Source organism: Tupaia chinensis, unplaced genomic scaffold (assembly GCF_000334495.1).
Source record: "Tupaia chinensis unplaced genomic scaffold, TupChi_1.0 Scaffold000001_1, whole genome shotgun sequence".
Classification (NCBI taxonomy): Eukaryota; Metazoa; Chordata; class Mammalia; order Scandentia; family Tupaiidae; genus Tupaia; species Tupaia belangeri.
This window is the reverse complement of record NW_006159427.1, coordinates 1,147,367-1,161,337: the sequence shown is the minus strand read 5'-3', so window position 1 is coordinate 1,161,337 and position 13,971 is coordinate 1,147,367. Positions and strand designations below refer to the sequence as shown.

The window sequence follows — 13,971 nt, the reverse complement described above, 5'->3', positions numbered from 1 at the left end:
GGAAAGAGAGAGACAGAGAGACAGAAAGCGAGAAATCACCCCCCAGGGGGGATGGCCATATTGCAATCCCTTCTCCTCCATTCTCCTCTCAGGATCCTGGGCACACATGCACACACGCCCGGCGTGAGTTTAAGCCACCAGGTCCGGGACTCAAACTGTGGTCAACCACATGAGAATCCAGCAACATAGCCATTACACCAACGGCTGGTCCCAAAATGTTTTAATTTTTATAATGTAAAAATACTAAAATATTTGCATTAATAAAGAAAACAGAAATCTATTAATAATAATGATGCAGTGTAATATCAGTCTAATAATCAGCCTTAGTCTATTCTGTATTGCTATAACAGAGTATCAGAGAATGTGCAATTCACAAAGAAAGAAAACACTCAGCTGGCCATATAACACAGTGGGTTAGCCCTGCCCATAAGAAGACAGATCCCACATGGCCAACTGCAATTTGAGACCTGGCTCTGAAGGCTTGAAAATCATGTCAGGCAAGTATGCGTGCATGCCGCAGAATCTGATGGGATAGAGACAGAGGAACAATGGATCTGGCACAACCATGTTCCATTGGGGAATGCTCACTCTCGCTCCCTTGCTCGCTCACTCTCTCTCTCTCTGCCTCTGGCAATTTAAAAAAGGAGAGAGAGAAAGAGAGAGAGAGACCAGCAGGTGGCATAATGGTTATATCACTGGACTTCCATATAATTGACCATGGTTCAAGTCCCAGACACAGAGACTTAAAATTCATGCTGGGTGTGTGTGCATGTGTGCCCAAAATCAGGAGAGGAGAATAGAGGAGAAGGGATTGCAGTGTGGCCATCTCTCATGAGGGGTGATTTCTCACTTTCTGTTGCTCTGATGAACACACATGCCCTATAGCAAATATTTCTTAAAAAAAAAAAAAAAAAAAAAGAAAGAAAAAGTTATTTCTCATAGTTCTGGAGGCTGGAGGCTGGGAGGTCCAATATCAAGGTCCCAGACACCTTCTTATTACATTAACCCTTAGTAGACTGCAGAAAGGCAAGCAAGCATACCTGAGAGAGAAAGAAAGAGCACAAGAGGGGACAATCCCTTCTATAACAAATGAGCACTCTGCCAATAACAATGCACTCCAGCAATACCAATGTTCATCATTCATGAGGGATTTGCTTTCATGAACTAATTACTTTTTATTAGTCCTACCTCTTGGGGCAAGTAGATGGTGTAATGGTTACGTTGCTGGACTCCCACGTAGTCAACCACAGATCAAGTCCCGGACCTGGCAGTATAAAACTCACCCTGGGCATGTGGGCATGCGTGCCCAAGATCCCAAGAGGAGAATGGAAGAGAAGAGAATGTAGCGTGGCCATCCTCCCAGAGGGTGATTTCTCACTTTCTGTCTCTATATCTTTTCAGCAAGCCTATGCACCCCATAGCAAAAATCTCTTTAAAAAATTAAAAAATAAGTCCTACCTTTTAATACTGTTGTCTTGGAGATTAAGTTTCCAACACAGACACTTGGGGGGACATAGTCAAACCTTAGCACAATCAATACTAAAAAATAATCTTGAATCAGAGTAAGCATAAAATAGGAATTCAGGATTCAACCTGAAGGCAAAGTTATAAACCAGGTATCATTCATTCATTCTGTTTTTGCAATAGGTTCATGCACTTGCCAGAGGGATAGGGAATGAGAAATCACCCCAGGGGATGGCCACACCTCAGTTCCCTCTCCCAAGATTTTGGGCAAGCATGCACATGCACCTATAATGATTTTCAAGCTGCTTCATCAGCCCAAACCATGCAGTTTGCCATGTGGGATCCAGCAACCTAACTTCCAAGTTGCCTAGTGGGCATATTAATTTTTTCTTTATTCAGGAAAGTGTGTGCACACATGAGAGTGAGAAAGAGAGAAAAGATAGAGGAATGAACTTCATCCACACGGTCACACCAGAATCCCCACTCTCCAGCCCATCAGATCGTGGGCACTCATGCACACATCTGGCAGGTTTCCAGCTGACCAGGCTGGGGATTCAAACCACAGCTGTTTCCTTGAGCAGTACATTACTGCTGCACCACCAAGCCAGACTAGTCTTATGATACTAAAGGTAATCATTCCAGTAGTGGGCAACCATTTATTGAGTGCTAACTCTATGCTTGAAATACATGTATGTTATTTCTAACAATAACCCTCTGAAATGGATTCAGTACCTATTCTGTTATACAAATAATGAAGCAGTGTTACTAAGGTTAACGAACTTACCTAAAATCATAGGTAAGTGCTTCAGCCACAATTTGAACTGCAGTCAACTTGACTCCAAAGACCTCCTTCCTGTGCAAAATAATTTCTGAGTAAAATATGATTATCACAGCCTCCAATTATTATGCTTGATCTTAGCCAAAAGGCCAAGAAACAAACAGAGGCTGCAATTATTAACACCTATTACTGTAGAGCCTGTGAGATTATATAGTACTCAGCACAGCACCTACTGTTCTCCGGGCAGTCAGTAATTGTTAAATGACTATCTACTTCCTGTTTCCTACATTTGTCTAACTATGCAGTGTATTAGTGTGGCTGGCCGAGAATTTCTTTCCTCCCTGGTTAAAAGGAACACTCAGGCCAGCTCCACGCCTCATTAATAAGGGATGCTGATCCCAAAAAGCTGACTGCGATTTGAATACCCTAGATGCCCAAAAAGACATGCTAGGAGTATGTGTGTGCTGTGTCCCCCAAATCCTGCCAGGATGCAGAAATGGAGAAGGGATAATGGTCATTCTCCCAGGGGAGAATGACCACACTGCAATCCCTTTTCCTCTGTTCTCTTAGGATTTTAGGCACTCACACACATACACACGTCTGGTGTTTTGTTTTGTTTTGTTTTGTTTTGTCTTTTTCCAAGTCACTGGGTATTGGACTCAAACTATGCAGACAGCCATGTAAGATCCAATGCTTAACCTCCATGTCACCTGCTGGCTCAGAAAATTTCTTCCTATCAAAAAGTTCAATATACATGTTAACTCTCTCCCTTCTCTAACCTAGAATTTTATGCAAGCAATTCCTGAGGCTTTTGTTTCAGACATCTACTTGTTGAGACATGAGCATCGTTTAGATTTAAGAATAAAAAATGTGACTGTTGGGGTCAGCAGGTGGCGTAGTGCTTACTTCGCTGGACTCCCATGTGGGAGACTGCAGTTTGAGTCCCAGACCTGTTGACTCAAAAATCACACTGGGCACGTGTGCATGCATGCTCACGATCCCGGAGGAGACTGGAGAAGGATTGCAGTGTGGCCATTCCCTACTCAGGAGTGATTTTTCAGTTTCCCTCTCACTGTCTCCCTCTCCAGTGAGCTCATGTACCCTAAGGCAAAAACCTCTTTAAAAAAACATGTCTGTTTACTCCTCTTATCAGCACTTTTCAGCAAGATAGCACAGGCAGTGAAGTAACAGCTAACTGAGAATGTCCTGACTATGTTCTTCCACTTAGCTGTGGCATTTCCTTCCTTTTTCTTTCTTTTTATGTCGTGAATGTAATTCATATTTCAGTGTAACAAACAAAAAGTGTGTTGGGACCAGCAGTTGGCATAATGGCTATGTCACTGGACTTCTATGTAGTCAACCACGATTAAAGCCCTGGATCTGGTGCTTAAACTCATGCCAGGCGTGTGTGCGTGCGTGCCCAAGATCCCGAGAGGAAAATGGAGAAGGGATTACAGTGTGGCCGCAATCTGTCTTTTCTCGCTGTCTCTCTGTCTCTCTCTGTCTTTCTGGCAAGTGCACGCACCCTGTAGCAAAAACCTTTCAAAAAAAAAAAAAAAAAAACCAAGCACTCTGCATGGATTTCAAAAATATTTTGCACGAAAATAGATTCATAATTTTTTTTAATTTGCCAGAGGGCATGTAAGGTCACCAGAGAGACAGAGAGGAAGAGGGAAAAAGTACCACCCAATAGGGCATGGTCACACCACAATCCCTTCTCCTCCATGTTGCCATCCTGTCCGGATTTGGTGCACACACCCATATGCATTCAGCGTGTTTTTCAAGCTGCTGGATCCAGAACTCCAATTGCACTATTGGCTTTGTGGAATGGAGTTCCCTTAACCACTAGGCCACAAATTAGCTCTCAATTCATATTTTTTTAAAGAATTCATTACTTAATTTTATTTATGTATTATTATTCTTCAATTTGACAAGAGAGACAGAGAGAGAGAAAGCAAGCTGCCATATCCAAGACTCAAACTGTGGTCAGCCATGTGGGAGTTCAGTGCCATAACCACCATGCCACCTGCTGGCCCCTCAGTTCATATTTTAATTCCATTTTCCCACAAACTTTTTCAAAGTACACATTATTGGGGCTATTACTCTCTATATTGCCAAACTACATGGCATCCTTACCTGCCAAAATCATCCCAATTCAAAGTATAAAACCCCTTGTTGTAGGTTTTTTTTTGCTACCTTAACTACTTTAAAATATAAAATTCAGGACACCCCAATAACACAGCCACAGGATGGAAAAATGGAAGAGAGGGCATTGTGGTGTGAGCACATCCCATTGGGAGGTGCTTTCTCTGTCTCTCTTTCTCTCAGAAGAGCACACACTCCCCATAGCAATTTATAAAATTAGAAAGGAAAATATAACATGCACACAATGGGGCTAACCCTGTGGTGTGATGGTTAAACACCAGGCAGAGGAAACCACTTCACATGGCTAACCAGTCTGCACATCCTGACCCTGGTGGCTTAGGATCCTGATAAAATGGAGAATTAGAAGAAAAAGAATTGCAATATGACCAGGTCCCATGAGGGGTTGTTTTGTTTCTCCTCTCTCAGAGGGTACATGCACCCTCTGGCATAATAGAAAAAATTATTTTTAATGCACATACCTGGCCCGCCTGCTGTAACCACGCTTGTTGACACTGCTGCTCAGTAGGCTGAAGCCACACGGGAAACCTGGCTCGATTCATGGCCCAGTTGCAAAGCTGGGTGCAGTGGTGTGCACCTGTGGTCCCAGCTACTCAGCAGTGGGGGGGGAGGGGTGAATGCACACATTCCACTGAAATAAATTCATCCTTTTCATTTTTTACAAAGTGTTATTATCTAAGTTCTACTTGTCAACATATTAATACAGGGTCCCTACTGAATCTATTCAACCACTTTAGTCAATACAAGGAAAAATACTTTATTCTCATGGAAAAGGAAGGCCAGGATGAAGAAGATTAATTTATTTACCTTACCCATATAGATATAATACATCCATATTAAAGAAATATTAGGAAGAGGAAATTCAAAAGGGAGCTGACATTTATTCTGGACCTGTCTAAGCACACTGATATGGAGTCTTCAGTAAAGACCTGAGAGTCGAACTACATCATAGTTACCATAACTTAGTGGACCAGAAAACAAAATTTAAAATGCATAAAAAGGAAAACAAAGCCAGTTGGTAGTGGTGTGGATCATAAAGTTGGATCCCACATGGCTGGTTATGGTTCAAGTCCCATACCCAGCAGCCTGAAAAACTACTGGGCACATGTGCATGTGTACCTAAAATCCCAAGTGGAAAATGGAGAAGGGTCTGTGATGTGGTCCTTCCCTCAGGGGGTGAGGGGGTGATTTCTCACTTTCTGGTGAATGAATGTGCCCTACATTAAAAAAAAAAAAAAATAGACAGAACAAGAAGAAAGAACAAAAATAAATAAATATATAAAGAAAGTCCTCTAGTTGACCAACAACTGAATTTTAAACACATTATTCATAGCAGAGCATTTGAGTTTTGAATTAGAAAGTCATTTCTTAATATTTTAAAGGCATTTCTAACAAACATGTTTGTTGGTATCTCTGAACATAGGAAATCATAATGCAAAATTAGGCCTGGAAAGTGACAACGGTGAGAAGAGCAATCGGAATGGGAGGGAGGAGACAGGAAAAGTATAAATCGTGGAGATGCAAGTCCCAGCACTCAGACCTCTAAGGTTGTCACACTTCAGCAATCCGCCAAGGTTTCACAGTTATACCCCACGTCATCATGACAGCCCCAAGGCATTAGAAGATTGAACTATAGTCCGTTGTAAAGCCAAATAAACATACCATAGGTTGCTTCTTAAAGAATTCTACCAAAAGTGGTTATGTTGTTTTAATATTTTACTCATAAAGGGACCATTCAAGTATTTACACAATTCATTTGTGAAAAACAAAGATGGATAAGGTTTTACTGTGAGTAATCTGGTAACAGTGAACTGTCTCTCTGACCTTTACTACAGAATAATTGTCACTGACCCAATTTACAGCAGGAAGAAATATACTAACCTTTTTTCCCAATAGATGTTTTGATGTGATTCATACTGCCCTGGCCCCACTGACCAATGGCATAAGCATGCAGTTAGTACTATTGAACACAAAAGCCCTAAAGCACGCTTGAAATTCGTCCAACATGGCCTTCTCAGCCAGGCTACAGGCAGAAATCCAAGCAAAATTATCAACTGCTGTAGAATAGGCTTGCGATGAGTATATTACCTAAAACGAATCAGAGAAAAACTCTTTAGATATGTAAACCCCTTCAAAATCCGTTCAGATTACTGAAAGTTCTATTTATTTTTAGTTTTTTTTGCCACGGGGTGTACTTGCCAGATAGAGACATAGAGAGGGAAAGTGAGAAATGACCCTTCAAGGGAAATGGCCATGCTGCATTCCCTTCTCCTCCATTCTCTCAGGACTTGGGGCACATGCACACATATCCCTGGCATGATTTCAAGTCACCCATACTGGGACTTGAACTGCAGTAGGCCAAGTGAGGGTCCAGCACCTTAACCATCCCACCTGCTGGACCCCAATGGAAGTTGTTTTAAAATAATTACCATTGGCTCCATGTCTCAAGAAGTTTAGAATATGACGCAAAGATAGAAATCAGTAATTTCCAGTTTTGACTTACAAACTGTTTTAATTATAGAATTCAGTATTTCAATGTCTTTTTATAGTATTTCCATTCAAAACACCCAGGAATTACTTTATCAGTGATAATTCCCAGTACCTTTTAGAGTCACATCAGTTTTATCTCACATAGTATCTACCAGCTAAATATTTGCCAAAGCTCACCGTCGCCTCCACTTTATTCCTTTATTCAACAATAACTTTCTTTGCTAGGTACTGTGCTGGAGCCCAGGAATTCAACAGGGAACATAATGCTGTCCAGGCCTTTTGAGTTGAGTACATTTGGGAAATAAAATGAAATGCCATCTGGTTTCGTGGTACCTCCCTGAGATAGTTATACTCTAGAAATGCAAAACAAAAATAGGTCTGAAATTATTTCATGTGACAAATAACTTAAATGTGAACATGCTACATATGGGGAGACTTCAAAACTTTCACGGAGGGGCCAACAGGTGGTGTGGTAGTTAAGGTGCTGGACTCCCATATGGCTGACCACGGTGTGAGTCCTGGATCTGGCAGCTTAATTTTTTACTTTCTCCCTCTCTGTCTGTTTAAATTAAAATATAATAATAAGTAAAATTAAATACATAATTATTAGAAAAGACTATTTTCATGGGAAAATGTATTTAAAACACAGCTTACTTTGGTCCACAAAGTTCTGACATCCATGCATGGTGTTTTCATAATATGCGTTTTCCGTAACTTTCTGAAGACCTCTCACATATGAAGTGTATACTCTTGAACTTACCCAGCACATTTACCTGTATATCACATTATCAAATGGACAGAGGCCTAACATTTTTTTCCTCTAATGCTTTTCTTCCAGATGAGCACATCGAATATCATAAAATTTTCATTTTCTTCTAATCCTTTAGAGAAAGATGAAAAACACATAAATAACATTATCTCAGTGTCCTTTTTTTTCCCCAATACAAATATGAAGAAAACATTTCAACCGAAGAATATTTACCCAAACCGAGACTAGCCAGTTCTGATGCAGGGAGTCCTAAGATATCTCCTTTCCTCTACAAAATATGAAAAGGCTTTGTACTTAATAAAACCTCTGATATATAAACACATGAATTACAACTTTAGAAAAAAAAGTGTAAATCTAAATATCTTGTGTGTGTCATTGTGCCACTTACCAATTTTGTGAAGTTTATTTCTTCTGGGGTGGGGGAAGGCATACAACCCCAAAAGGGTCTTCACACCCTGATCCAGCCTCCAGTCTCAGCCAACCAGGATCACATGCATTTATATGACCCGTCCCCCGTGTGCACAGGGAAACCTTGGGCTGTGAACCTGAGACCCTCCCACATGGCCTCAGAATTGCAGTGCTCCGTTACCCTTGTTCGACCATGGCTGGCTTCAATAGTGACTTAATAGCAGTCGATTTAAATATACTGAAATGAGTAAATTTTATCTTAGAAAAAAATTTTTTGATTGGAAAATAAAGGGTTGGGACCAGCAGTTATGTTGCTGAACTCCCATGTAGCCGACCACGGTTTGAGTCCCGGGCCCCCGTGGTTTAGACTCACACCGGGCGCATGTGCATGTGTGCCCAAGATCCTGAGAGGGGAATGGAGGAGAAGGGATTGCGGCGTGGCCATCTCCCCTGGGGGTGATTTCTCATTTTCTGTCTCTCTGTCTCTGTCTGTCTTTCTGGAGCATGCACGCGCCCTATAGCAAACACCTCTCCAAGAAAAAAGGAAAAAAGAAAAGAAAGGGTTCAGAAATTAGGTTTCTGCCAAAAATGAAGTCCTATGCCATTTTTAGTTTTTTTGTATTTTTTTTTTTTTAGATTGAGAGAGAGATTTTTGTTATAGTACACATGCACTTGCCAGAGAGACAGAGACAGCAAGAAACCACCCCTCAAGGGCATGGCTGTGCCACAGTTCCTTCTCCGTACTCCTCTCCAGATATGAGGCATGCATGCACATATGCCTGGCATGAATTTTAAGCCACCAGATCTGGAACTCAAACCATGGTCAACTACAGGGGAGTCCAGCAATGTAACCATTACGCCATCTGCTGGCCCTGCCATTTTAGCTCTTAAGCAATAACAATTTAAAAATCACATAGTAGCTATTTATGGGCTTTGCTTATATACCACTTTAATAAAATTCTTAAATTAATAACATGATTTTCTTACTAATTTTCCTGCAAACACCACCAAACAGATGGGTATACTTACAGATTTTACCCTCCCTATATTTTATGAAGGGGTTAATCTCTAAAAAGTACTTTTTTTCTATTTTAGCACAACTGTTTCCTTCATATAGTTTGACTCGTGGCTGCTCTGTGAGAGTAGGTGAAGGAACTGATCTGTCAGTAAATCTGTTAAAAGTAATTAAGGGTTAACCACATTTCCTTCTCTTCAGCTGGTGAAATCGTTGGTGATTCAGGACTGCTACTGCTAACATGTAAAACTGGCAAGTCAGTAGAGAATAAATGTAAAGCATAAGGGATTAATGAATACTATAACAATATAACTATAACAAGAAAACAATGTAACAAAAAGTAAACCACAGAAAGAGAATAAGAAAGACACAAACTTTTCAGGCCAAAAACTATTTTAAAAACTTGCCACCACGTAATATGATCTTAGAATCTATTCAGTTTAAAAGCATCACACTTGAAGCCAGCTGGTATTGTGGTATTTGAGGTGGCTGAACCCCACATGGCCACCCAGACACTGTAGTTTGAAAACCACACCAGGTACATGTGAGTACATGCCCAAAATCCTGCAAAAAGGGAGAAATGAAGAAGGGATTGCTGTGTAACCATTCCCCACAGCGGTGCTTTCTCACCCCTTTCCCCTTTTCTCTCTAGTGAGCACCCTCTGGCAAATTATATTTAAAAAATAATAATAATAACACTTGGAGATAGACATTGGTACAGTGGTAAAATATGACTGCAAGGCTGAACCACATGCAAGTGTTCTAGGTTCACATCCAAAGACCTCCCTAAGTATTGGGTTGTATCAACATATACATTATACTGGATTGTTAAGAAAGTCGTAGTGCATTTTTGCATAGAAAAATACATCATAACTTTTCCAATGACCTAATACTTTGAAAATGTGAATGTCTAAGACTTAGGGTTGGCTCAAGGTGGGAGTGAGTTTCAAGACCCTGTTGTCAGTATTCTTCTCTGTCTCAGGGAAGAAATAAATCAGCTTAGAAGAAAAAAAAAATCACACTTAATCTAAATCAAGAACTAATTTAAGAATAAAACACCATAAAATAACCTACTTAAAATAGCAATAGGCTTACAGAATGCTTTTTAGAAACTTAAACCTAAGTTTTAAGACTCTCCAAATTTTACACAGCTCTAAATATAGGGAAGAAAGGGGGTAGTCAGATAATTCAAATAAAACTTTACTTTTATTTTTGCTAGAGGGTTTGTACACTTGCCAGAGAGAGACAGAGGGATAGAGGGAGGGAGAGGAGAAAGCACTCCCCATGAGGAATGGTCACTCCACAATCCCTTCCCTCCCATTTCTCTTTCCTGTTGGGACTTTGAGCATGCACATGCACAGAAACCTGCTGTGTTTCTCAAGTCTCCAAGTCCAGGACTCAAATAGTGCAGATGGCCACGTAGGATCTGGCTTCCTCAACCACCAGGTGACAGAGCCAGCCCCCAAATAAATTTTCTTCTTTGCAATTACTTAATGAGGGGCATCATGGAGCAAAACTTATCTACCTAAAAATACAGAGATCCCTGCTTAGTTAACATTGAAACCTTTGATAAATTGTCTTTCCTTGATAACCACTGGCATCCTTTCCGGTGTAGTTAAGAATTCAAGCTCAGTTGTGTCTACAACCATGTCCAAATGACCAACTGAAAAGTAAAAAACCCAAACTAGCTGTTTTCATTCTGCAATAAACAACAAACCCAACGCTATGTACCCAGGTGTACTATCTTAGTCTATCTGTGGTGCAGTAACAAAACACCTGAGACTGGGTCATTTGCAGGCCTCCAAAACTACTTCTCAGTTTGGGAGGCTAGAAGTCCAAGATGAGGGAGCCACCAGGCTCCAAGTTTAGTGAAGGACTAAGGATGTTGTCTTCTAGGTTGTCTTCACATGGCTGAACAGCTGAAAAGAAAGCGCCTAAGCTAGCCTCTATCCCTAGCATAAAGCTCATCACTTCCCAAAAGTCCCGCCTCTTTGAGTTTTTGCTATAGGGCACTTCCACTTCCCAGAGAGGAAAGTGAAAAGTCACCCCAAAGGGGGTAATAACCACGCCACAACCCTTCTCTATTTTGTCAGGATTTTGTGCACGGGCACACATGCACCTGGCATGACTTTCAAGCTGCCAGATTCAGGATTTGAACTGCTGAGTCCGCCATGTGAAATGCAGCCACATTACTCTCCACATCTGCTCCAGACCCAAAGCCCACCTCTTAATATCACAACAGAGAATAAATTTCAACACATGACTTTGGAAGGGGCACGAACCAAAGCATTCAGTTTTCAGCTAAATTTGGGACATCTTAGGAAAGATTCCCCTAGTTTTAGAAGCCCAGACTAGACAAGAATTAAGAGTATTGCTTTGGTTACTTTTTAAGACTTAAACCTATGCTGCGAAGGAGTGGAACACAAAGGTATGGCATTTAATTAGACACTGTACTGGTTAACACTAAACTTGGGACTTCCCTATTCATTAGCCAATAGGTACAGCTGTAATTTTCTACAGGAATTATAATTAGAAATAATGAGAGCAATTTCTTGAGTTACTCTACCTTTAAATTATATTTCACCAAGACATATCCTTTGACTTACTAATGATTAGCCTATCCTGTTCATGTGAAAATTTAAGAAACCTCTCTTATAATTCTGTGGCATCTTTACATATGAAAAAAACTGTATGCATGGAAGAAAGGTCCCTACAGACAAATGGAAAAACCACTCTATCCCAAAAGACGTTGTAAAAGTAAAATTATGCATTTTATTCATTCATTCTATCAGAGAATTGCTCTACTGTACAAATACAGTATTGTACAAAAAAATCACAAAATGTTACAAAATAAAAAAGTACAAACTGCATTACTTAATAAATATTGGCTAAAAGTAGTTAAAGTGACAATGAGATAGATTCTAGATTGAAAACATTGTTTGACCCAGCAAACCATACAAGCTGTTTACAAACATTTTTATATAACACAGGACGATTCTATCTGAAAGAATTGAAAAGGAACAGAAAATAAGACAGTTTTCTCCTGCTAAAAAATAACTGCCAAGGTTTGTTCCAGGCATGTATGCTATTGTTTTTTAAATCTTAGTCGAATCCAAGAAGCTATACAAAGCAAGAGGCTTACCTTGCCACAAGTTTAATATCATGTTAAAATTCTTTTAAAACAAAATGACAAATTTAAATAAAAATTGAGAGCACCAGACAATCTACTTATACATCAACGAGAGTTCAGTACAATCACTGCCATCAGCAAATATCACTTTCATTCAAGTAAGACCTGGTACTATCTCCTTTAAAAAAAGAAAAGAAAGGAAAAAAAAAAATAGTCCACTACTTTCCCTTAACATTTCTCTTTAAGAGAGTGACTATTTCTATAAAAAATAACAATTTCCAAAACAAATGTGTTTCATCAAAATGGAATGGGCCAATCATCTAATAACACAAATCCATTAATATCTACTTGAAATAATTATCTAAGAATTATGAAATTCAAATTTCAACAACACAGCTACTAAATAGCAAACTCTGTTCAAAATAATAAACTTCATATAAAGCACTTCTCTGGATTTATGCCTGAAAGTTGTCAAAATGGAACACACCATTGATGAAGGTACACCAATTTTTTAAAATGTTGTGCAAAAATACATTTTTATAGAAAATAGACTACCAGGAATGAACAAATTTACACTGAGAAATCAGCTTGCAAATTAAGTAGTGCTCATTTTTTTACAGCAAATTATAAATAGCAGTAGGATCACCCAAAGCTATCATGAAACATCATTTAGGTGCCCAGCAACCTTCAGCTCTGAGAGAAACATTCAAAAAAATGATTAAGGCATTACACCTACAGTAAATATACTAGGAAGTTTAAAAGTGCTATTACCCTGATGAGAGTTTGATTCTCCAAACATGATTTTTGTACGCAATTTCCCAGGGTGTATGGTTTCCAGACATTTCAAGAGCATGCATTTTGTTCAATATACATTTTGGATAGGGATATGGCCATGGATTTGGCAAGTTCTTCATCGCGTTTTCTTTGCACTTGAGTTTGTTTGCACCAGTTGTCATACTCTGGGTTGGGATAGGAGTGATCAAATACCGCATCATAGTGTCCATTGCTGAGCCAACTCAGCCAAATACTAGGCCTTAAGGAATCCTCTGGGCCCAAATAATGAATCATGGTAGACACCGTGGGACTCTCCAACCTCCCTCCAGTAGTTAAGTGTATATTCACATTCAGCATCTGCCCCATGGCCAGTAATTCTGGGTACCCGGCCCACGCCCCGTCTTGGGCAGCAGCAATGATAAACTCCCCCACGTCGCCCTCAATCAGCGGGCTGAAGTGGTCGAGATGATCCGCGATGTAGTGCACCGTCTGCTCCCTCAGCTCCCGGTGCAGGCTCTGGTCCCCGTACACGGTCTTGCTGACAGCTCGGTAGAGGCAATTGCCGTCGGGAATGATGTGGAACCGGTACTTGTTCCTCTGTCGCAAGTACTTGTCCTGCTTCTCCACCTCCGCCAGGTACAGAGCTAGCTTCTCGTCTCTGGGATCCGGCCTGGAGACCACCACGGTCTCGGCTGCGCAGCTCTGAGCTGGCTCGCTGCTCCGCGCTGGGGGCGCCTCCGCCCCCGGGTCAGGCCGCCGCGCAGTGTCCGCGCCAGGAGGGTCGTTGCGGTCGCCGCCCCTCTCCCAGCTCCGGGGGCTCCTCTCCGCCAAGTGCTCCTCGCCCCACGGACCGGGGCTGGGCTCCGGGCTCCCCGGGGGCGGCGCGGGGCCTCGGTGCTTGGAGGCGGCCAGGGCCTGGCGGTGCTCGCTCAAACGGAAGTTTCTGTCGGGCCCTTCCCGGGCCGTGTCCAGGCCGGCAG

At 41.1% G+C, this 13,971-nt stretch overlaps 1 protein-coding gene across 1 annotated transcript; it reads right to left on the bottom strand.

Annotated features, from left to right (window-relative positions):
• Nucleotides 1-12,311: 12,311 nt before the first annotated feature.
• On the bottom strand, nucleotides 12,312-13,971 carry OTUD1 (OTU deubiquitinase 1; the record flags this gene model as incomplete). Its single annotated transcript, XM_006139768.3, is given in 1 exon segment — nucleotides 12,312-13,971. A coding segment is annotated over 1 exon segment (911 nt), but the record flags the coding sequence as incomplete, so codon positions are not given.